The sequence below is a fragment of the Catharus ustulatus genome, chromosome 22 (genome assembly GCF_009819885.2).
Source record: "Catharus ustulatus isolate bCatUst1 chromosome 22, bCatUst1.pri.v2, whole genome shotgun sequence".
Lineage (NCBI taxonomy): Eukaryota > Metazoa > Chordata > Aves > Passeriformes > Turdidae > Catharus > Catharus ustulatus.
This window is the reverse complement of record NC_046242.1, coordinates 6,178,089-6,202,014: the sequence shown is the minus strand read 5'-3', so window position 1 is coordinate 6,202,014 and position 23,926 is coordinate 6,178,089. Positions and strand designations below refer to the sequence as shown.

The 23,926-nt window shown below is 49.8% G+C and overlaps 1 protein-coding gene across 2 annotated transcripts in view; it reads right to left on the bottom strand.

The window, feature by feature from the left end:
• The window catches only part of DTX2 (deltex E3 ubiquitin ligase 2), a 34,157-nt gene extending 11,497 nt beyond the window's left edge, over positions 1-22,660 (bottom strand). For both annotated transcript variants that reach the window (XM_033078357.1, XM_033078358.2), the window contains exons 1-4: positions 22,588-22,660; positions 17,553-17,934; positions 12,703-13,288; positions 4,769-4,827 (exon numbers count right to left, since the gene is read on the bottom strand). In XM_033078357.1, the coding sequence (XP_032934248.1) occupies positions 4,769-4,827; positions 12,703-13,288; positions 17,553-17,934; positions 22,588-22,644 (1,084 nt within the window). In that variant the 5' untranslated portion in view covers positions 22,645-22,660. The remainder of the gene's footprint in view (positions 1-4,768; positions 4,828-12,702; positions 13,289-17,552; positions 17,935-22,587) is intronic.
• Positions 22,661-23,926: the final 1,266 nt, after the last annotated feature.

Sequence of the window (23,926 nt, the reverse complement as noted above, 5' to 3'; positions counted from 1 at the left end):
TAAAGCCCAGCAGCAGCACCAAAGCTGCTCCCTGCACCTTTCAGGTCCTTTCCCCTTCCAGCAGAGAACAGTCAGAGGTATTCCAAGAAAAGCAGCATCAACTCTGACTGGAGAGGCTGGAGGAATAATATTCTTGAGAGACAGGGAACATCTCCCACCACAGCTGGGCAAACCATCTCAGTCTGACCCCACTGAGGCTGCACAATTCTATTCCCAGAACTGGTGCACAAAAAGAGCAGGAAAGCTGTCTCTAAAAAAGCTGTTTCTAAGCAGTGCAATAGCACTGATGGCACAGACTGACATTTGAAAAGCAAGTCCAAAGACTAACAGGGATTATCACCACCCACGCAGAGCTGTCTGATAGGCAAATGCAAAATTAATGTGTTCTTCTGAAGAGATCAATACTGCCTTGCTAACATTAGCAGGCAGAGCCCAGAAAAAAAGAGAGAACAGAAGCACAGGCTGAACAACTGGCTTCAGACTCTTAATTGCAGAGGGCAACAAAATTCAGACCAAGCAAAAAGCAGGAGCCACAGAGCCTTAGGTGAGTTCAGCTATTCTGTAACACAGCCCCCCCTGTACATGGAACAACATGTCTAAAACTGCCTGCCAGCATCATGAATCATCAAAAAACAAAAAAACAATCAAAACCCCACCGTTTGTTCCACAAACTTTCTTTTGTTTCTTTGAGCTGTTCAAACTTCACACAGACATACAAGAACAGGGCAAATGCAGGAGCAAGAGAATTATCCCAACTCAATGTTCCCCTGTCTTAAATTGGTCAAGAAAAGGTCTAAGTGGGAAATTACCTTTTCTTGGCCAATTTTTAACCTTCTGCTGCCTTAGGAGCCACATGCAATGAATCACCTTCTGCAGATTCAAGTCAAGAGAGCATTCACAAAGGTTCTGGTTGCTCTCTGCCTCATGTCAACCCTCAGTAGCAATTCTGCCTTTGAAGTTCAAATACAATACTGGAAATCTCAGCATTAACAATCCTTCCACAAGTTTGATGACTGGAGTCCCCAGGAAGGGACATCCTTGACCCAGGCCTTAGGTGGGAGTGTGTTTTCCTACAGGGTGCCAAAACAATACAAACACACATCACATCTGCAGCCTGAGTCTCCAATTCTCACAGAATTTCAAGTCAGAACCTGTTGCAGGCATCTGTGGAGTTATACCAGGAGCAAGTGTAGCCCTGGACTTGATAAATTCTCACCTGAATGCAAGTTGCAACATGACAAGTCTGCCCAGACAAGACTGCTTTGGAAATGTTCCTGTGAGAGTTCCTGTTGCTCACTAGCTAGTCCAGGAGCTTGAAAAGGATTGTTTTATTTGTTCACACTTTCTATTGGGCTCTGGGTTTCTTCCCCTCAAGGACGGCAGGAGGGAGGAGACAGAAAGCCTTGCAAAGAATCCTTTGGGATCTGATCTGATTCTATGTGTGCAATAACCACATACAGAACTGCCTTTTTCTCTTGCTCAAAGCCTTTTATTTGGCCAGAAATACAACATTAGTGGCTCCTTGGGGTAAAATTATTTTCACTGGAACTATGACAACATCCACCAACTTTTTTCAGCCTGCTGTGTAAATGAGGGGACTTTCTGTGCAGGAGCTGAGCACAGGAAAAACACCCTGACATTATGTAATGAGTGCTGGCCACTCAATCACACCCAGCTCAGCACACCCCTCTGTCACTGATTTGGATTTGCACAGGCCTCAGACTGGTACAGGACAGAGCTTACCCTCAGATAATGTGAGATCTCACAAAAGCATTGCTAACTTCTACAATTATATCCACCAGTAAAGTCAGTATGGTTAGTACATCCCCAAATGCCCCAGCTCCAGGAATCATGCAAACAACAAACACCCAGTTTTATTTAACAAAAAGCTCATTTTCAGACTTCATCTTAAACATAGTATTAGAAGGGGTTTTATATGAGCACCTTGCCATCCCTCAGCCCCCCAAGGCACCCCAGCTAAACTCCATTATTCCCAGGAAATGTTAGTCCAGCTGACCCTTAAACACCAACACTGGTTAAACAGTTTGCTTAGACCTGTTTGGCATTTCACTGTACTGATCAAATACTTGAGGGAAAAGAAAAAGCTTAAAACACAAGTTTCCACATGCACTTTGAAGTATTAAAATAGCACAAAGCAAGTAAAAAAAATATACTTTTTTTTGGTACAAAGCATGGTTTTAAAGTCAGTTTCATGATTTCTGGGATCCCAAGAGGTGCTTCCAGAAGATGTGGGGTTGACAGTGTTAAAACATCCCTCACTCAAATCCCCAAGTACCCATCACAGAAACAAAACCCAGCTTCTAATTCAGACTCACAGGATTCCTCATCTCCTCTTTAGCCACCAGAACTTCCCTGTGCATCCAAGAGATGCACCTGCAGCATTTCTCAACATCCCCCATGAGATTGAGGGGTTGTATCTGTCCAGCTTCAAACCAGAGCCAAAGCTGCTGAGATGCCAGGGGATGGAGACCAAGATGCATTCCCCAAATTAAAGCCTCCTTCACTCACATCTGAGACTTCTCTCCCCCTCACATTGTCCCCCAAGCCTTCTCCACTGATGTTTTAGGGAGCAGTCACGCAGTGAGGACTGGAGGAATAAAAGGAGTGCAGCCTGTGTTAGATAATAACCTGAGTAATGAGTAACTTGCACACCACCAGCAGGATTTTAATTATGAACAAAATACCACTTCCCAGAAGAAGTTTTAAAAACAGAGAGCAGAGCATAGAGGGGAAGAAGGTGTCCCTAAAGACCCAGGCAATTAATATTTCAGCAAAACTTCTCCTTTTTACCAGAACTCCATTGCTTGCTTTTCACCAGAAACAACCCCAGAGATTTATTTTCCTTCTGCTCCCTAATTAACTTGTATTAATGTCTCCCCTGCTTCTCTGTGACTTTGAGGACTCAAATTCAGATTTCCCTCTTCCCTTGCACCTCTGAGGTGTGGCACACTTGGCAGAAGGCAGCACAGCACCCAAAGCTGTGCTGTGTGAAGACCTGGATCTGAGGGAGACGCTGGCCCCAAGGAGCTGCTTCTGCACCTCCCTGCATCCCGTGTGCCTCGTGCTGACTGACTCAGGGAGAGGTAAAGAATATTAAAATAAGTAATTATCCCCTCTTTTACACCCTCACACTGCAACAACAGAGATACCAATTACAAATTTAACCATTTTATTGTATTAAATGGTGGCAAATGGTTTATTCTATTGGGATTTCCTGCAGCTTTTTCTACCTAAACATGGCACAAGGCACAAATGGATGGCACATATTCAGCTCCTGCACGTGGAGAATGAGATCACAGGTAACAACACAGCCTGGAATCTTCAGGGCTCTTCAGCTCTGTGCTTTATGTGATGAAGTACCTAATTACACACCCAGTACTAACAGCCAAGGTATGAAAGGCAGAGCTGTTACAAGCAAGGGGAGCTCTGCTCAGGTCACCCCCCCAGACAAGGTCTGAGCTTGACTTTGCACCTCCTTTCCACAATGATTTGCTAAGGAGGAGACAGATGGGCTGCATGCTGTCAGAGGACACCTGTGTTAGTCTTCATGCAGTGCCAGTTTGGCTACAGACACATGCAAGGCAGTTTTCATGATGGTGCCAACATTAAATGAAGGGAAACATCAATCCCGGGGACCCTTGTCAGTCAGGGTAAAACGTGGCACTCAAGAAGAGACCAAACACCTTTTCTGGAATAAGGTGGGAACCACTGTTCTGAAAAACAAGAATGTAACTGTCCCTGCTAGTTCAGGAGCAAAGTTTGGTGTCCCAGGAGCTAATAACCTCAAGAGACCATGCACGGACAAGAGACAGAGGAAGGAGAGGGTTAACAGACATTCTGTAGTGTCTGAAACAGAAAACTCCAGAAAATACCAGATACCAGATGTTTAGCACTCCCCTACCAGGTAATGATACAGATTTGAGAGCACAGTTGGTACCAGCACAGAGACCTCTGCTCTGGGCAGCACCACCACACCAGGGTCATTGGTTTGGCACTGGCTGAGCCAAAACACAGCAAAGGTGCCACAGGCTTTTGGTACAGCAACACTTGCACAGGAAGCTAACAGCACAAATTGCCATTTTCAAGGCAATGCCATTTCAACTTTAAGGTAAATCTACTCTGAAAAGGAGCATTGAAAACTGGTGCTTTCATCCCTCCCAGACATACCCCTCAGTATATTTAGTACTGTGTTCATAGGTTTGGATAACAAGCAAACCTGTATTCTGCTGCACCAGGAGACAATGTCTGATTCAACTTCTGTCTCTCCTTTCCCAAGACAAGGCATCACAATCCTCTTTAAGCTAAAGACCACTTGAGCTTTTTAAATAAAACCACATTGTAAAAAATCATATTGAATCCCACACAAAATCTCACACCACTCTTCTCCTTTGACTTTAAAAAAAGCAGAAAATAGCAGCTAGCACTGAGCTTGATTCACATGCCCTTTCCTTTGCTACTTGCTCATCCACATGTACAGAAGAAGATGAATAGCCATGCCTCAAATAATCCTACTTATTTTGAAAGACTCAGGATGAGAAAAACAGCTAAAAAGGTTTGTCTATCCCATTCTCCCCCAAATCTGCCCTCTTTGCTTTTCTGGAAAGTCTTTGGGTCTAATACCTTAATAGACAGCAACATTTCTGACTCTTTCCAAAAGTCAAAAATGGAAAGTAAGTGCTACAGAAAGGCAAACTCTCATTCACCTAATCCTAAGCATTGAGCAAATAAAGCACAGGGGAGTTCTTACCTGCCAGGGCCTGGTTCACTTTGCTGGGTTTGGGCATCTTGACAGGCAGGGTCTGGGCACTGAAGAGAAAAAAAGAGATGACTTTAAGAGCAAGGGTCAGAGACAAAACAGAGAGAATTCAGCTTCCTCCTGAGTGCCAGGGCCCTGGATATTTTAACAGGGATTTATTCTCAGATGAGCCCCATCTGGGACCCTCACCCATGCACCCTTCTCCCACTGGTCCCAGTATAAATACAGCTGTATTTAAGGAGCTGTGTCCTTACCAGAGCTTTCTCTTGGATTTATTTACCTGCAAGGGGTGGCCTTAGAGCTATGCTGTATGTAGCTGCTTCCAGCCCCATCTTCTCCTAACTCATCCATTCCTCCTGCTGCACCCTGCTCTGATCCTGTGACACATCACTGACACCCCACAGAGCTTCCTGTGAGCAGCCCACCTGCACTACATATCCAGAGGGATGTGGGAATGGGAGAGGAAAGGCTGAAGGAGACCTAGAAGAGCTTGGCCCATTTTAATTTGGAAATCAAGAGAATATGGACACCAAACATGCCTTTGAGGTTCCTCACCTACTTGTTTTGGCAGTGCTGGCAGCTGTACTTCAACTCTGGGATACATGGGCAGCCAGAGCTAGAGAGAAAAGGGGAGCAGCAGCATCAACACTGATGGGGCTCACTAGAGAAGAAAGCAAGCTGGATCCCCATCAGCAGAGCAGGAACACTTGAAATCCAAGCACTGGCAGAGAGAAGCCACCCATGGACTTTGTCCCAGGTGGCCCATGTGCCTGGGATGGCTGAGGCTCATGCACCTCAGCAGCAGTTAACACATGGTGCATTCAGACAACAGTCTCCAAGGACTCCCCAGAATTACACAAACCTGGCCAGCTGCTTAGGAATTCAGAAACTAAGGTGCTCAAGAGCCCAAATCTCATCCATTATTTAGGGAAAACCTTCTTCTGTCCAGGTGGGATGCAAGAGCTGCACTGCCCAAAATGGTACCACAGAGGTCCCTCCTTTCCATCTTGCTAAAATCTTTGTTCCCATTTTCATGACAACGACCAGGGCTTAAAAGATTTTTGAGTGACACATGGCTGTTTTCCACCCCACCTCTCCCCTCTCCTACCTGTCACAGTTTGGAATAGGTTCCCACACGTGTGGTGACACCCCTGAAGAACCCTGGGCAGGACCCAGGGCTTGGTGCAGCTCTGGCAGCCTGGCCAAGTGAGATCAGCACCCCCAGACCCTTATAAAGCTCTCTGGACCACAGGGGTTTCCCTCCTGCCTCTTTCAAAGGCTGTGCTTTCCCTTCTGCTGCCCCAACTTTTGCAATGCCTTCAAATGATGCAACGGACTGTGCTGGCTACAATTCAAACCCACCAAACACAGGGGAAATCTTCCCCATGATCTCAAAGGGCTCTAAATGAGATGTCATTATGACTCTCTTTCCAGATTCACTCTCTTCGTCACAGCACATTCTCAGGTATTTCTCTACTTTATCTCATCCCTTTGCTTCATCTCTGCCCTCATGATCCCCTTCAGAAGATGGCAAGGAGCAGGACTCCTTGTTCTCCAGCTGCAGACATGAAAGATATTTGAGGACCAGGAACTTGAGAGAACTGCTCCCAAAAAAATGAGAGACATTGGACCTTCCCTCATTTCTTCCTGGAGGTGCCAAGGAGGCACCACGGAGCCTGGGCACCCCCTCCAGCCCAGCCTGTGGCTGATACAGAAGAGTTTCTGTTTTGTTGTCATGCCCTGAGATGAAGCAGCACCTTGGGCAGTTTCACTTCCCTATGGAAGGTAAAAATAAAATAAAGCACAAAGCTGAACCTTGCACTGGGGGCAGGGAACTCTTCCAACAGGCTGGAGCACAGGGTCAGTACACCTGAGGCTGGAGAAAGCAAACTCAGAGCTGCCCTGGGAAGGGGATCCAGGGTAACCATGCTTAGAAAAGATGGCAGAGAAATCCTTCACTCTTCTTTCCTAATCGTGAGACTCAAATCCAAGTCATCAACGAGTCAGAACTTGTACGAAGTTGTCCTGGTTTCAGCTGGGATGGAGTTAATTCCTTTCCTAGTAGCTGGTACAGTGCTGTGGTTTGGATTTAGGATGAGAATAATGCTGATAACACAGGGATGTTTTAGCTGTTGCTGAGCATTGTTTACACTAAGTGAGGCCTTTTCTGCTCCTCACCCCACCCCAGCAGTGAGGAAGCTGGGGGGCACAAGCTGAGAGGGGACACAGCTGGGACACCTGACCCCAAGTGACTCAAGGAATATTCCAGACCACAGGATGACACAATCAGCAGTGAAACCAGGGGGAAAACTGACTGGGGGCTGCTGCTTGGGAATGGTTGGGCAGTTGCTTAGTGTTTTGTCACTTGTTTTGTACGTTTTAATTATCATCAGCATTATTATTTTCCTTTCCTTCTTTGTCCTGTTAAATTGTCTTTATTTTAACCAACAATTTTTACTTTTTTTTTCTTCTAATTCTCTCCCCCAATCCCCTGGGGGGGGATGGACTGAGGGGCTGTGTGGTGATAAACTCTCTGCTGGATTAAACCTGAAGTGAGAAGAGCCCTTGAGATCTACAGAAAGAAAAGAGATAAGCACTGGCTGCATTTGCAAGCAATCAAGTTTGGGAAGCTGTGAGTGCAAATTACCATCCATGAGCCAGGAAACAGTCACTGATCAGCTGCACTCCTGGTGTAAAGGCAAAGTATGTCACATTTGGCTGCTGGAGGCATTGAGCCAGCTGATGTGATGATGGAGAAACCAAATACTTCTTATTTCACTAAATACACAGATTCTTATTTCACTAAATACAGATTCATTAGCAGCATCTCATCTAACAGCGCTGTGAGATGTGCTGACCCATCCACTCTGCACTCTGGGAGCAGGGTTGCCACACTCCCTGTGTTCTGTTACAACTGCAAAAAGCCCAAAGGCTGATGAAATCAAGGGAAATCCACACTGCTTTGAGGTCCCACAACACTGCCTGGGCAGGTCTGCAGCGACAGTACGTGGGAGGAAGTGGTGCTGTGCCAAAAAAGCTGAGGAAATACTACTCAGAGCCTACCCTGGGTCTGAAGTGGGGTTTGGGGGGAGGAAGGGGATGAGGTAGCAAGGAAGAATATTGCTGTTGTAGTGTAACACAGACTGTACATCCAATAGTGGAACAGCAGAAGCTCAAGATATTCCAGCACTGCCACACCAGTGCTGGCTTTTGGGGAGAGGTCCTGCTCATTTATTGAGGAAAAAAATGATGTTTTGGGTAAGGGAGATCTGGGTAGCATCAGTGCAAGAGCGAGCACTGCAGTGTGGAGAGACAAGAGGAGCTGCTGAGACACCTGCTCCTGCTGCCCATGGAAATTTCTTACCAGGCAGTGCCTCTGACTCCTGGCCAAGCGTTCCTGCAGGTGCTTGCAAGACCTGAAAGTCAACGCCTGAATTCTCTGAATGTGTCTTGTTATTGATTCCTCCTTCTTGGTGCAATTTTGTCCTGCTGTTTGCCACTGCTCCTGCTCTCCCACCTCTCTGTGTGCTGGGTGTTCCTGAGTGTAACAGGATCACCAGGTTGTGAAGAAAAGGATGCAAAATAAGACAATGTCCTCAGAGATTCAGCAAGAAGATCCTGGTAAGATTTCCCACCTCTGGTTCCCAGGCAGTCTGCTACAGGAGGCAGACAGGGCAGACTGAGATTTCAGCATGACAAACGCACTTGCTTCTCCAGAATTTCAAGAATTTGCAACACCAGTGAGACAGCAAAGCACAAGTCCAGCAAGAAACTGTGTCAACAGCTTGGAATCCACTTCAAACACTGTGTGGCCAGGTTGGAGCCATCACCTGAGCCACACATGCACAATACCCCAACGGAGCAGAACTGGGGAAGCCTGTAGGAACTCACCCTCTCCACCTGATATGGTCCTTTCTTCCTTCCTCCCCCCTCCACACAACCAGCAGGCCACAGATCTCTTTATCATGGCATCTTTGTAGCCCTCTGGGTGTTGCCAACACTTCTCACAAATCAGGGCAGCATCCAGCCCTGCTTCACACTCAGTGCTATCACACCATCTTCAGGTCCAAAGCCCTTCCCAGGGCTGAGTGTCAGATGACATCAGTGACTCACTTGGTAGCACCATGCTGGCTAAAACGGCTGCAGGACAAGTCACAGTGGAACCAGCACCAGGAGAGCTCCTCACCAGCCAAGCAGCTCATGGGAATGCTCATGGGAAGGACACAAAGGTGGAGAGAAAAAAGGAGGAGTCCTGGTTGGGGTTCTTCCTTATCCTACAAAGCACTGATTGTGCATTGTTCCCCATGGGAGATTTGGGGTGCAGCACTACACCTTTCTTAAGAACACCCCAATTCTGTCAGCATCCTTTTCCTGCTCCCCCTAATTTTATACAAAATCCTGCCCCCATAAGCTGCCTGCCTTGTTTGTAGGCACAACCCAGACCAGCAGCCAAAGCCCTATAAGCTCAGAGAAGCCTGCAGAGCTACTGCAGGGATTTGCCTGGTTGGGACACTAATTAACATCCCTCAGAAGATTGCTTCCTGCAGCTTTACTCGCTCATATTACAAGCAGGACACTCCTTACTGTGCTTCAAGAGTGCCTTACTCTGTAATTACCACAGTGCAGGGAGCAGGGGAGATCTTGCCCTAGGGAATTGATGCTTTCCCATGTGGGGTGGGAAGGATTTGCCCAGGATCCTAGCTAACAGTGCCGAGGTAAGGACACAACCCTTGCCATGGCACACTCCATGTGCAGATTCCACTGCTCTCTGTGAGAGGCCAGATTCATTAACTGGGTTTAATCCACCAGAGGAAACTAATGCACCAAGAAGCAAAATAATGCCCACATGTATGCAATTCATTAGCAGCACAGCCAAGGATATTAGCATCTAGTTAAGCCCTGGCACTCCTCTCTGGGTTTTCCAGTGGCTTTGACCCTCTTGAGAGCAGGAGGAAATTAAAGTGCATTTGGCAGCGCTGGAGCTCCGCCTGCTCTCACACCAGCATCCGCCCTCCAGCAAGCAGGAAATACATAGAATCAGCCTCAGTGGCACAGCAGCCTGGGCATCCCCCTTCTGGGGGCTACCCCTGCCTGCCTCCATGCTGGAAATAGCTGTCACAGTGACACAGGGAATCAGGCAGCTTTCAGGATGAACTGCACCTCGTTCTCAGCCCTCCAGGAGAGAGGTGCTGCCATTTTCAGCTGTGTTTCCTGAATAAATTGGGTGTAAACAACTGCACTGCCTTTCAGTCTCTCCCAACAAGTTTTTGAGCCCTTCTGCCAGTCACAGCTCAGCCAGCTGTGCAAGATTTGTGGAGATCAGCAGTTGTGTAAAAGCCAGTAATCTGTTAGGGCTGCTTTGAAGGCAAAGCTTGTGGGAGGACACAACACAACCTTTAGCAGACACCAGAGGATCCACCATGGCCCAGAGCTCCTTTCCCTTGGGTCTCCAAGCATGGGCCAGCACAGGAATTGCACTTCACAGCAAAGAGAACACAGCCAGAAAACCATAGCAGGATAATTGATGCAGGATAATTAGCCAAAATAGTGAGACTGTTGGGTGATACAGGGCATTGACTGCAAGGGAAGGGGAACTAACCACTGTACTATGTCCAAGGGGGGAACACAGGGAACCTAGTGGATAAAATAACCCAGGAATGCTCTGGGCTTAGGAATTAAAAGAAACACATTGTTAGAGTTTGCTACTCAGGTTTCCCCTAATTCACAGAAATTAAAGGATTTTCTGCTGGAACATGGGTTTCATGATCCTGAGACTGTAACTCCAGCCAGGAGCAATTACACCCACCCAGTGGCATTTCCGACTCAACCCCAGCACAGGGCTGATGGGGAAAAACCATCCTGAGCTGTCAGCTGGGTATGAAGTCCCTTCACTGCTGGAAGAGAGAGATTGCCCCCCTGTGTGCACTTGTTGCTCTGGCAGGGATAAAGGAGAGTGACCCCAGACAACCAATCCCAAAGGATTGCAGATCACACCCCAAAGAACAGCCAGCTAGCAGCAGGGGAGTGGGGCTCACTGGGGGTGTGGGTTTAACACAAGTCTGACAGCACTCACACACTCCCAAAGAGCTGCCTCCTGCCCTGTGTGGCATGTCCTACTGTCCCCAGCATTGATTTAACTGTACAATCCCTTCACATCTCCCAGAAAGGCTGGCTTGGCTAGGGATGAGGACACCAGCCATCTCACACCCCCTCCACAACATGAACAGCTGAGCTGCAAAACAGGTTCTAACAGCCCAACCTCAAGCAGCCACAGGCACCTCCTGGCTTCCTCCTGGCCACCCCTCTCCTCCCAGCCAGCACTGCCTGGGCATGGCTCAGCTCATGGTCAGGAGAATCCAAGCATCTCTCCCCCATCCTCTCTCCTTTCCCCCACCAGTAGCACACAATGTACCCTGCCTGGCTCCAGACAGGCTTGTGGGGCAACTGCTGCAGCATTTGGCTCTTCCTTTTCAAACTCCCCACCCTGAGTCACTTTGCAAATCCTCCAGGCAGCCCAGTGGCCCCATGCACCCACCAGCAACTCCTGTGAGAGGGGGAATTTGGCAGCTTCTTCAGAGCCTTACTGGGGGCTCCTGCAGCCAGTGCTGAGGTGTGATTTTCAGCCCTACTCGAAGGTGACTGGAACAGAGAAGCACTGTGCTTAAGGCAACACAGAAAATCATCAGGTGGAAAAAAAGCACCAAAAAAAGACCGTGAGAAAGAAGAACAGGATGTGAGAAGTCATTTCACTCAGATGACCCCAAAGAGGGAAAGTCCTGATACGACACAAAGAAAAACATCTCAAGATTCACCATCTTGTTTAAAACACAAATGAGATTCAAAACAAGCCTCAAACCTCAAATCTGCAATTAGCAGAATGTGCTTCCAAAACACTGCTAGATCTCTTATCTCTGTGCTTACTTGGACAGGTAAGTCAGCCCTGACAAGTTCCCCTGCAGTTTCTGAGGGGTTCAACAGCTGGGTTATTCCCACTGAAGTGAGTGTAAGGCTCTGCCACTTCCAGCCATTCACACACAGAGGGAGCAGTCAGCCAGCCCTTGCTGGGTCACACTCGGTGCCAGCCCTGCCACACACACCCACACACCTCTGACATCAAGGGCTTGTGCACAGCAAAGTGGAATAACCAACTGTGGCTTGCCCCACAGCCCATGCCACGGAGAGGAGCCGGGCTGTCGGACCACAAGCCTCTGCTTTTCATTGAGCTGGCAGCAACCAAGAGGCCTGAAGAGAAGTGAAGCTCTTCCTCCCCCTCCAGTAAGGTGCAAACACAGCCCTCCTCTGGCTCTAGCTGATGGGAGCTGAAATCCTGGGCTGAAAGATGCACACTGGTTCCAGCCCTATCAAAGAGCCACAGTGAAAATGGATCCAGTGGCACCTCTGCTCTTCATCACCACTTAGCCTGAAAAATAGCCTGGACATCTGATTCTGACAGAGAGCTCATGAGATCTCAGCCACACACAATGAGTCCTGTGGGCCCTCCTTGAAGGGGAAGAACTTAGAATGCAGAGCAGTGTTCCACTCTACTGCCTAATTTCATTAAGTAAGCATGTTTACAAGTCCCCTTTTCTTTCACTGAGTCACTGCTTTTTAACCTAATCCAAAATACCACTGCTCACTATTAATTTTCTCAAACCTTCAGAATCTCAACCTGAGTGAAATTCCCTGTGGTTCAGGGAGATTGGTAGGCAGGGACTATATCTGAAATAGGAAGAAAAGAGGCAGAAAGCAGAGGGAAAGTCTTTTCATCCACTATACTGGATATACAGGCACAAACCTCTTTCCCCTAGGGAGAAGACCTTTGGTAAAGCCCTCTGGGACACAGAAGCTCCTGGATAAGGCAGACCTGAGCACAGCAGATCTCTTGGACACACAAATGGTATTTAAAGGTGAATTAGGATCTGTACCTGACTCCATTAGGTGCTGCCAGTGCTGCACTGAGGCTCCCAGCCTGAGACAAAACCAAGGTGCTCTGTGCATTGAGTCTTGGTGCTGACCTTGCTCCAGTCAAAGTGGGTTTGTTATAGGGCACGAAGCCGACGTTGGAAGAACTTACTGACGCTGTCCTCCCGGGAACCTGATGGGTAGTGGAAGAGTTGGGAAAGTTTGTCATGGAGTGACGGTAGCGTGTGGTGATGGGACCAGTCCCGCTGTTGGGCCAGCACTGCTGGCAAGAACATCCCACCCCTTTGTGGAGGGGTGCGGTGGAGGTGGTCACCGGGTACGGCGCGTCCAAACGTCTCTGAACGCTGCGGCGGAACCTCGTGGTCTTGTTGGTCTGGACTTGAGCCACAAAGTCAACTTCGTAGTTGTAGCCCAAGGGCCCCAGATCCACTCGCTGGTGGTTCGTGGCACGGGCTTGCTCCAGGAACACGCAGACGTTCATCTCGTACGGGGACCACCCGCCCTCGTCGTTCTGCCACTCCCAGACCACGCCCTGGCCGGCAGCAGAGTCCCCTGGGAAGACGTGCCTGCGGACAGCCCGCATGGTCCCTGTGTGCGAGAGGAGGGGAGAGTGAATACAACTCAGTGAGCAGACAGCTCACCAACAGGGGCCTTGTCCCAGGGATTTGTTTCCGTGCTGCCTGCATGGGGGTGGTCTTTCTCATTCTCCCTCAAGAGGGACACTAAAAGATCTTCTCTTCCCAACAGGGCTGGGTTTGCTCATGAAGCTCAGAAAAACGCAACATCCCTGAGATCCCTGTCCCTCTGCCAAATCTGATTGTGGGCTGGCAGCAGGTTCAAAAGCTGCTAGGAGGAAGGGTGGGAAAGGAGGGAAGGAGAGAGGATGCAGACACAGACACACCCGAGCACAAAGGCACAGTGATCACATATGCCTCCCTGACGTTAAAAGGAAAAAAAAGTAAAAAGAAAAAAAAAAAATCAGGCTGAGGCACAGATCTGGTTAAAAAAAAAACCAACTCCCACAGCCTTGACAACAGAGTAACTATAGAGACAAGACACCATTGGGGAGTGCTTTGTAGGAGAACTTAAGGGGCTGAACACCCACTTTGCTACACAAGGGTCGGGGCAATTCTGGTCTTGGGAGAGTGGGCGAAGTCCCACAAGTGTCAAGGGCAAGGACAAGGACTTTGGAGAAGGGCAAACTTCTGCAGGCTCCTGACTACTGGAAGAGAGAGCAAGACTAGAGAGGGGAAGACAATGAAGTAACTTGAAAACTGAAGAGAGCAGCTGTTCAGACAAAGGGAAAGAAATGGAAGGAGACACACTACTCTTGCAAGGTCGCTCGACAGCGACAGCTGGAGCTCGAACCCCCTGGCTTCCCAGGATGACTTCACTCCTGGGGACTTTATCCCCTACTTCAAAAAATCAGCAGCCTAATGAGAGGGAAGGAAGCCACCCAACAGGACAGAAGCTCTCAAACTTTTGAAAAATGGGTTCTTGCAGCACGGCCAAAACTGCTGCTGCAGGAAAAACCCTCAGCAACATTCCACACAGAGAAAAAGGAACAGGAAAAGCTATGGGGAAAGCAAGTCTGGGGATCTAGGAAGGTGAGGGTGAGCAGGGGTGCAGTGAGTTGTTACAACACAGGAGGAGTTCGAAGAAGAGCACCAAGAGAAAAAAATAAAGCCTCTAAAGAGGTCAGGAGAGTTATGGCACGATGCTCCCGGACTCCAGGTGAAAACTGACTCCTTTACAAGTACCCACAGCTAGAGCATGAGGAGAAATGCCCCAAGATATCACTGGAGACTCTGGGGCACAGGCAAACCTGGCAAGCTTCCCACTCAACAAGCACATACCAAGGAAGAGGGAGGACAGCCCACATGGGACTCCACACTGCCAAAATCCAACTGCTGCTGTGTTCAGGCTCTGCCTGCATGCTGGCATGAGGATCACACTGCTGTTTATTATACGCAATAGTTGTGAAAATTGTGTTTCCTTATCTTGGCACTGCTGAAGCTCCAGAGCTGACACAAGGGCTAAGACTCTCTCAAAGGGAGAATGTGCCAGACCAAGGAATGCCAGGACTTGTGTTTCTGCTCTAGAGCAGCACCAAGCACCCCACTTATTGCAGAGCAGGACTCTCCAGTGACACCAGCCAACAAACAACATCTCATCAGCACGCTTAAAACACTACTAGCAGCCAGTCAAACACAGCAACCTCTCCAACAGCTCAACCACGGAGCTCAGGTTCCTGTGGGACCTGATCTTCCTCTGTCAGAAAGCATCAGCAGAACCAGGATGACCTTTCCAGCCTGGAATTGATGTCTTAGTGGAAAAGCAAACTGAACAGCCAAAAGCAAACTCTATCAGTGACTGCTCATATCCAGCAAGTCCTGCCAAGTTTCAGAAACATAAACCCTCAAAAGGTGGGTAAATTCAGGAATGAACCCCTGAGCAGGAGGAGGACTAGGGATGGGACGGGACTGGAATGAGATGGTGAGACATGCATTACAGTTAGAAATGAGTGCAGGGCACCTGCTTCCAGAGAAAGAAGACAGCCACAGGTAAGGCAAGGTATCCAGGGGACACATCTCAGGAGATGAGCAAGGCTTCCCCTGCTTCACTGGCAGCTCAGAAGCTAAAAGCAGCACAAAGAAGACTGCAGGACTTGCAAGTAACTTGTGTTTTTAACATCCTCAAACAGCAGCAGAGAAAAAGATTTTTTAGGAGTCAACAACAAGACTAAGGCCATGCACTGGGAAAACATCCCCCTTCCCCCAGGCTGGCAGGGAAACTGGCATTCCTCTCCAGGGTGGGCAAACAGCTGTGGTGAGAGGACAACTCCTGCTGCTCCCCTGCACTCACTCCCAGCTAATCTGCCTTGAGCAGCAGCTGAAGCCCACAGCTAATCCTGCCCACAAGATCCCCCCGCACAGCTGTCATTCCCTGCTGCTGGGGACGCTGCTCCCGTTAACACTGGCTTCCTGTTATTCTCCCTGGCTTCCTTTGAAGAGCCTATTTATCTGTCTAATAGCTAATGAGCAGAATACAACAGCCTATTTTTTGCACTGTTTAAAGATTTTTCATGGGGATGTTTCCTGCAGAGATTCTTTTCTCCAGCACATGACAAAGTTCAGCTGGCGGCTCACTCAAAGGTTCACGTTTAAGGCAGTGCCTTGCAGAGAGAAAAAGCTTTGCTTAGAACTGGGCCATGGAAAGGGGATCTGAGAGCTTCTCCAACAGTCACGTTGCAGAGCACACAGGTATCTGTGGAGGGAGGTTCAAAGCACTGGCCATTCTGATCAGCCTCCATTTGGATCAATGGGAAACACTGCAGGAGAGCTGTGGAGCAGAATCAGCCTTTTTGTTATTAACAACTCAAGGAAAGATGAGATCATACCAGCCAACATCATTTCCAGAACAGAACTGGACTGTCCTCCAGAGATGAACAGCTCCAAACCACCTTGCAATGGACAATATTCCCTAGGTGTTTTGAGATCTTTCACAAGGATCTAAAGAGGACAGACAGCTGCACTTGTGGAACAGAATGTCCCATTCACAAAACCGGGACACGTTTCACCCTCCCACAGGCTCTCTGCTCACCTTCACCAGACAGCTCAGGACTGCTGTCCACAGGTTGGAGCACTGACTGAAAGGGCCAGAGGCTGGAAGGCTCCTTCACAAGTTTTGGCATGAAAAAACCAGGAGACAAACAGCTGCTGGTGCCAGCTCTGGTGGTCCATGCTGTACCACTCAAAGCCACAGCCTCAGCTGGCTTTCCAGATGTCTGAACAGGCCAAGCTGAGCACAGCTGCCAAGGCATCCAGCTTAGAAAGCTCTGTACCTCATCCAGGACACTACTAGATAAACTCAGCCTAAGGTCACCAAGTCAGAATAAAAAACACGGATGCAGCTGTGATGACCACTCACATTTGCTCCAACCACTTCCCTTTCCTGCCAGAACTGGCTGATCATGCAGTTGATTCAAAAATATTGCTCATTTAGTGTTTCAACTGGCAAGAAACCAGCACATGCCCATCTCTAAAGCTTGGGATGATGCCCAACTGCATCCTGGAGTGATGGGACAGACATTGGCAAATGGGAAACTGATGGATGGAAAGTTTTCCAAAGCAGCTATTCATTTGGGGTGTGTAATTTGGGATCTCCCTGGATTTTCCAGGGATGAAGTGCATGCATTCCATCCTTGCCCTTTTCTAAGCTCCAGCTGCTCAGCACATCTGGAGCAAAAGAAGGCAGGAGACATCTTCACAAATTCTGAGCTGCTACTCCCAGTGACCCCAGAAGAGAGGAGAATGAAAATCAGGTCTCAATTCTGCTATTAAGCCCATCCTGCCCTTTCTCCCAGGCTCACACAGCACAAGTGAGGGAATATTCTGCTGCAGCGTTTTGGTGTCGTGCGGGGGCCACAGGCACTTGCAAGCAGCTTGAGCAGGGCTGCTTGCCAAGGTAAAGCAGCTGGCACTCCAGCTCCAGAGGGAGCAAAGGATTCAAGCAGGAGGGTTGGAATCGTAAAAAGGCCTTTTTTACGCAAGTGATCTTGAATAGACTGGGTGGGCAGGGGAAGTTTCCAGCTCTGAGAGCTCTGGCTCACAGGCTGGGAGCTCCAGGGGGTCCCATGATGATGCTCCTGGAGAGATCACGGCTGTCTGCCTGCACCCAGCTGCAGATTTTTCCACAGTGGGCAGCAGACAGCATCAGGAGAGCAGATGTGCTCACAGAGCTCAGCCCAGCATGGTAACAAACAGGAGAGCTTTGCAGGGCTCTTACACACAGAACAAGGCCCTGCTTATCCCCAAGCACACCAGCAGAGCAGCTGGGGAAGCTCCCTTACCTGTGTCCTGCCGGAACTGTGTCAAGCTGGGAATGTCGATGACGTAGGGAGCCAAGGCGGGATCCGCGTGTCCCAAAGGGATGCTGCTGAGCAGCCCCGAGCCCGAGCGCCGGCCCTTCTGCTGGGAGGCCTGGATAACCTGCTCGATGTAGCTGCACACGCTGCCTCGGTACGGCCTCCACCTGCCAAACTCATCCTGCCATTCCCACACCGCCACTGCCGCCGAGCTGCTGCTGTGGGCCGGGGCAGAGCCGGGCGCTCCGGACGGCCCGGCTGAGCCGCTTCCCGCTCCCTGAGCTGCTGCCATGTTCCCCCTGAGCTCTGGCACGCCGCGAGTGGAAGTGGCAGCTGTGCTGGCCTTACACCATTTTCTCCTGGGGACCTGCAGCAAGAAACAGAGAGCACAGGGAGCTGAGAATGATGTCCCAAATCCCCCCCCTCCCACATCCACATCACACAAACCATCTGAGAGGGAAACAAGCTTTCACAGAGGATGTTCACTATGGATTTGACTCCAGAGAAACAGACTGGCCTCAAAACCATCTGGCTGAAGGTGAGTGAGGTACCACCACTCCCTGCCAGTGCTGGCAACTTCTCTTGCTAATTGAGGGCAAACACTCTTCAGAGAGACTCTGCTTCCTATGGTTTGTGGCACCAAAACCACCACAGATCCCTACCAAACCACTCCTGAGCCACCGCTGATCTGTGTCAGGCAGACCTGTAAGGCTTGGCATGAGTTCACACAGACACTCACTAGCCAGCAGTGTGCCAAGGCAAACTGCCAATTCTGCCCCTTCCCCATGCTCAGCATTGCTCCTGGCAGCATTACTGACCACCCCAATGTGAGCTGCCAAATGCTGGCCAAACGACTGAGTTACACCAGTGGCTCCCAAATTCTTCACACTGATCAAACCTCCAGGGCTTCACCATCAGCTCCATTCAGGCTTCTGACCAGGCTTCTTTTTGGCCCAGGATCAGCCCTGTGACTCCTGTGCAGCATTACACATGCAAACAAAGCCAGAAGACAACTCTTAAGGCACACCTTGCAAATCACACACTTCTTTAGTTGAGTGTGATCCCAGCAAAAAATAGCTGGGGAGGAGTACAAGAGAACCAGCAGGAACACAGGGCACAATCAACTGCCTGTGCTGAGGGCACTGATTTAGTAGGTACTCAAGATCAAAGCACCCCTATTTGCAGCTTCTCAGGTTGGAAAACAAGGAACAACTCCAAACAAGGGACAATCAGCATAAGAGACTCAAGCCCTTAAGAGATGATTTGGAGAAGAATAGAGAAAGGGTAGGAGCCCAAAGACATAAGCCAAAGACACAAAGGACAGTGCATAAATTCCAAAAAGAAGAGATCACCACTCTCAGCCCCCAAGGGATGTAAAAAGAGCAAATCCAAAGGCATCACATGATCACCAACAGACACCAGAGGTCTGATATTCCACATTCCTTGTCTGTTGTGTCATTCCAAGGAATCCTGCCCAAACCATCTGCACACACATCTGTCCAAATGCTGGACAACCACTTGGAGATCCCCACGTTGGTGCTCATGTGTAGGTGGGTTTGGCTGTGAATGAGCGAAACTCATTTTGTTTTAAAATAAATTCGCCTTCTCCCTTCTGAGGTCTCACGTCATTGATTGCTCGCTTAACTCCCAGCAGTCAGCAGGGAGCCGTGAGCTTCCTTCCCATCCAATGGAAAAGTTCAGGTCTCCCAAGAGGCAGAGCAGCAGTGGGTGGCTTCCACTGGAGGATGCCATCTGCACAGAGAATGACATCCCTGCCGGATGGGGGAAGAGCCCACGCTCCGTGGAGCGTCCCATCCATCATGCCCGTGTGGCTTGATAGCTTAAAAAAGACAGAGAAGGAGGGCGAGCACAGAACAGACACACCCACACGTCTGCATTTGTAAGAGGAAGGCAACAGTTTCCCCAAGAATTCAGTGTAAATTAGTTTGTGAGCTGCTCTGAGATTTTTACACAACACCCCCAGCTCAACTGGTCTTGGTGACAAACGGCTCCAGATCACCAAGATCCCACCCTGGTCTCTGCTATTAATCTTTCCCTTGTAATCCATTCTCGCCTAACACACCAAGGACAGTTACTTTACTGCTCAAAACAGCAAATTAAGACTTAAGGTATCAAATCCAACACCTGCTTCTGCCACTTCTTTTTATGGCAGGTTTCACACCGACACTTTTCCAGCCCAAGGACCACCAGCACTGTCCGTGCTCCACTCAGAGCAAAAGCCAGGCTGTGGCATTTTCTGTCCCACCCACCTGCACTCGGTGCTCTGAACCCCAAATACAGAATCAACACTTCCCCCCCCACCAAAGTTGTTACCAAATATTCATCTGCAGCCACACGCAGAGCAGAGAAGAGGGAGGCAGTGAGGAGGGAGTCAGCGATTCGTTTTCCTTCCTTTCTGAAACAGCAGCAGGAAATGCAAACAAGCAGACACCGCAGCACAAAAGCCACCTCCTTCCCGTGTCACCTCACACTCGCTGGGGTAACAGCCGGGTGACAACAGCCTGTCCCTCAGCCCGGGGTGGCAGCGATGCTGTGAATCCTGCAGACCACACGTGAAGGTGCCAGGGCTGGCTGCACGTGAGTGTCGCGTGCTCCAGCATCCACTTCCCCATCAGAGTGGAAAAATATTTCCTGTGCTGGGACTGCTGCTCCAAAGGAGGAGCGAGGGGCGTATTTCAGCCTCCTGCCAGTTCTTGCTGAAAGCTGCTGGAGCCAGCAGCTGTTTGCATGGAGTGGGAAGCCAGAATTACACAAGTCCTGGAGTTATGGCCAATGAGAAAGAAAAGGCCTAAAGTTGCAGTTCCTGACTTCTCTTTCAGAATTCAGCAGCACGCAAATGTTAAAAGCTGAGCAATTCAATACTGGAGCTACTTGTACAGTGTTCAGCATTACACCACAGCAGAAAGGGTTTGAGGAAGAGTGGGATGTGTTACACATCCCAGCTCACATCTTTACTCAACTCCCATGGACTAGAATACTTCACCACAAGCTTTAAAAATACCTTGAAAAGCTGAAATTCACATCAACCCTAAAAGCTCTTATTCACCAATAAGAGCTCCAGTCAGAAATCCAGAAATCCTCTGGGCCACCCTTCCTCCAGTGAAAACAAAACCCTGACTAATTCAAGTGCAGACGTAAATATTCCAGTCAGATGCCCTTCACTTTGAATGTATTTGGTAACATGGGCTCAGAGCTTGAGTTTGGATCTGTTTGGCTGGAAATTCCCAGCACAACCTCTGAAACATCTGTCCACATGGCTTTAATTGGAGACTTGGACAGGAAAAAAACTGAGTGCATTTCAGATGTGTTTTCCGACAATTTCACTCCCTGCTCCTCAAACTCCAGCAAATGGTGGTGAGAAGGCTGGAGAACAGGAACTAAAGCCTTTGAAAGCTGTGTTTAATTCTCTGTTCTATTTCCAGAAAGCAGAATTTTCTTTCACTTTAAATACAGGATCTTAAAATTCATGGATCTGAGATGATTTCTAAAAAAGCCAACTCCTTTTTTAAGTTTCTGAACTTGAATTGCTAGCACTGATAAAAGTTTTCATGAAATGCAATCCTGTACCTGGAAAAGAAAAAGAGCCTTGGGAGCTCTTGAGCTAAACTGAATTAAAAATAAAAGTCACCAGATTGGTAAAATAGAGACTTTTCAGCAGGTTATTCAGAAAAGAGAATGCCCAGGAGGGATTGTTAAGCATCATGACACCACTTTGAGAGACAAGACTGGGAGGGCAACAAAGACCCCATGGGAAGAGATTACACAGGGATTAGGGGAGCACACAAAGCACAGGGAGATCACAAGGCTGCACTAAAACGTGACCGTGTGCAGGGGACACGACTGGAGCAGCATTACAGGTGCTCTGAGCCCTGCTCCGACCCCAAACCACCCATCCAGGGCCCCCACACCAGCTGAGCTGCACTTTCGGGCACAACAAAACCCGATGCAACAGGGCTGGATGCTGTTGCCAGGTAATTCATACCCAAACACACCTTTCCTCACACAAGCACCCAGCACCGATTAGCGCCAGCTAAAGAGAAAGAACAGAGCTCGGCAGTAGAGAAGGGTCACAGCAATAAATCCAAGCACCAGATCCTGCCCTCTGCCAGCCTCTGCTGATCCCCAAGGCACAAGGTGGCTGGGTTGACAGCCAAAACAACAAGAAATAAACGCGGTTGCTCCAAACCTGGACTTCTTCCATTCAAAACAAGCTTTTAAGCGAGTTCCCCTCGGAGGGGGAAAATAACACGGCAAGTGAGGCGGAACAAAGCGTTTGCCTCTCAGTCAAGCCCAGGGCTGGTTTCAGGCACGGGTGAACAGAAAAACTGAGGCAGAGAGCGGAGGGCAAGTACACCCAGACACGGATCCCACCTGGACAGAGGATCCCACCACACTTTGCATCCAACGTGACCACTCCGGGGTGCCTCTGAGCACCCAGGCGGGTTATTGATTTGCGGGGGGATGGCTGACTTGTGAGATGAGAACCTGGCACTATCTGCAGGGCCCCTCCAGCTCCCCAAAGGCTTCGGCTGGCGGCAGGAGCTCCGAACGGCCAAGCCGGGTCCCGCCCGAGCACCGCTGGCTCGGGGCCGGCCCGGCGGAGCGCACCCACCCCTCAGGGAGAGCCCCCGGCCCCGGGCAGCACCCACCGCAGCCCGCCAGCACCGGCCCCGGTACCACGGACACGCCCGGGTGCCGGGGGCTGTCCCAGCGGCACCGACCGCCCCGGGAGTTGTGGAAGTGCCGGGGCCTGGTGCGAGGGGAACGGAGCCCGTGTCCCCACGCTGACGGGACGCCAAGCAGGCAGGGCCCAAAGCGGCCTCAACGGCCCGGGAGGGACCTCACGAACGGCCCGGGCTGCGCGGCACAGGGAACCGGGAAGTGGGGGAGCCCGCCCCGCTAAGCACAGCCCAGCCCAGCCCAGCCAAGCCCCCGTCCCAGCGCCGCTGTCCCCCGGTCCCGTCACCCCACACCCAGCCCGGTCCCCCCGGCCCCTCACCCCTCGCAGGGCCCGGCGCTGCCGCTCCCGGCCCGCGGTCACGGAACCTCCGCGCATGCGCACGCCGGGCCGCGGCGAGGAGCAGAGGGGCGGGGCCTGGGGGCGGGGCCAAGGGGAGGGAGGGACGTGATTGGTGGAGGCGTGAGGGGGCGGAGCGGGGAGCGAGAGGCGGGGCGGGGCCGAGTGTGGTAATGGGTGTGGGACAGTGATAATGAGTGTGTGACAGTGATAATGAGCGTGTTAATGAGTGTAAGTGTGCGGGCCGAGTGTGGTAATGGGTGTGGGACAGAGAAAATGTATGGTAATGAGTGTGTGATAGTGATAATGATAATGAGTGTGGCAATGAGTGTGATAATAATAATGAGTGTGATAGTAGTAATAATTATGATAATGAGCGTGTGATAGTGATAATGAGTGTGGTAATGAGTATGGGGAGTGTGTGGGATTGAGTGTGATAATGAGTGTGTGACAGTAATAATGAGTGTGATAATGAGTGTGTGATAGTGATAATGAGTGTGTGACTGTTAGTGGCTGTAGGTGTGACAGCGTGTGTGCATTGCAGTGTGACAGTGGGTGATAATGAGTGTGATATTGTCCATATGAGTGTGAGCATGTGTAGTACTGGGGGAGTGAGATGCTCTGTGTGTGCAGGGGATTCTGAGTGTGAGTGTGCCCGTGTGTGTGTGTCTGTATTGTGTTTGTGATGAGATCTGTGTGTGCATGTGTCGTGTGTGTGTGGCACCAATGCAGCCTCTCCTGCAGTGTAACACTTCTGGATGCCGTGTGTGAGAGCTCCTATGGGAATGTGGCTGTGACCCCTGGACCCAGATCCAGCCTGGATTAATCAGCTGCTCACCACCTTGAGGGTTTAGTTGACACCCGTGTATATCCGAAGCAAACCCCTGGAGATGCCTGTTCCTTGTTTGGGATGAGGATGGTGCAACACAGCCCCACAGATCTCTGCAACAACACAGCACTGCTCCCTCCCGGCTGCTGCGCCTCCATCACCCCCCTTGCAAGATGTGTGTGTTTATTTGGGGATTCCTTTGATCCTGGAGCATCTTGGAGGGTGCTGGATCGCTTCTTTATGCTCTCTTAGAGGTTGGTCAGACCCCACCTGGGTTTTCCCCTTTCCTGAGACCCCCCACCAAGACCTTGGCAGCAGTGATTAAAGAACCACAGAATCAGAGAATCATTCAGGGTGGAAAGGACCCTTAAGATTACCATAATTCCTTCTGAACCAGGAACTGTTCACCAGTCCTTATCAAATGACTTGAAACCTTCCTGTACTTTACACCCAGCAGTATTGATTCAGCCATGCCCTGATACACCTGCCCCA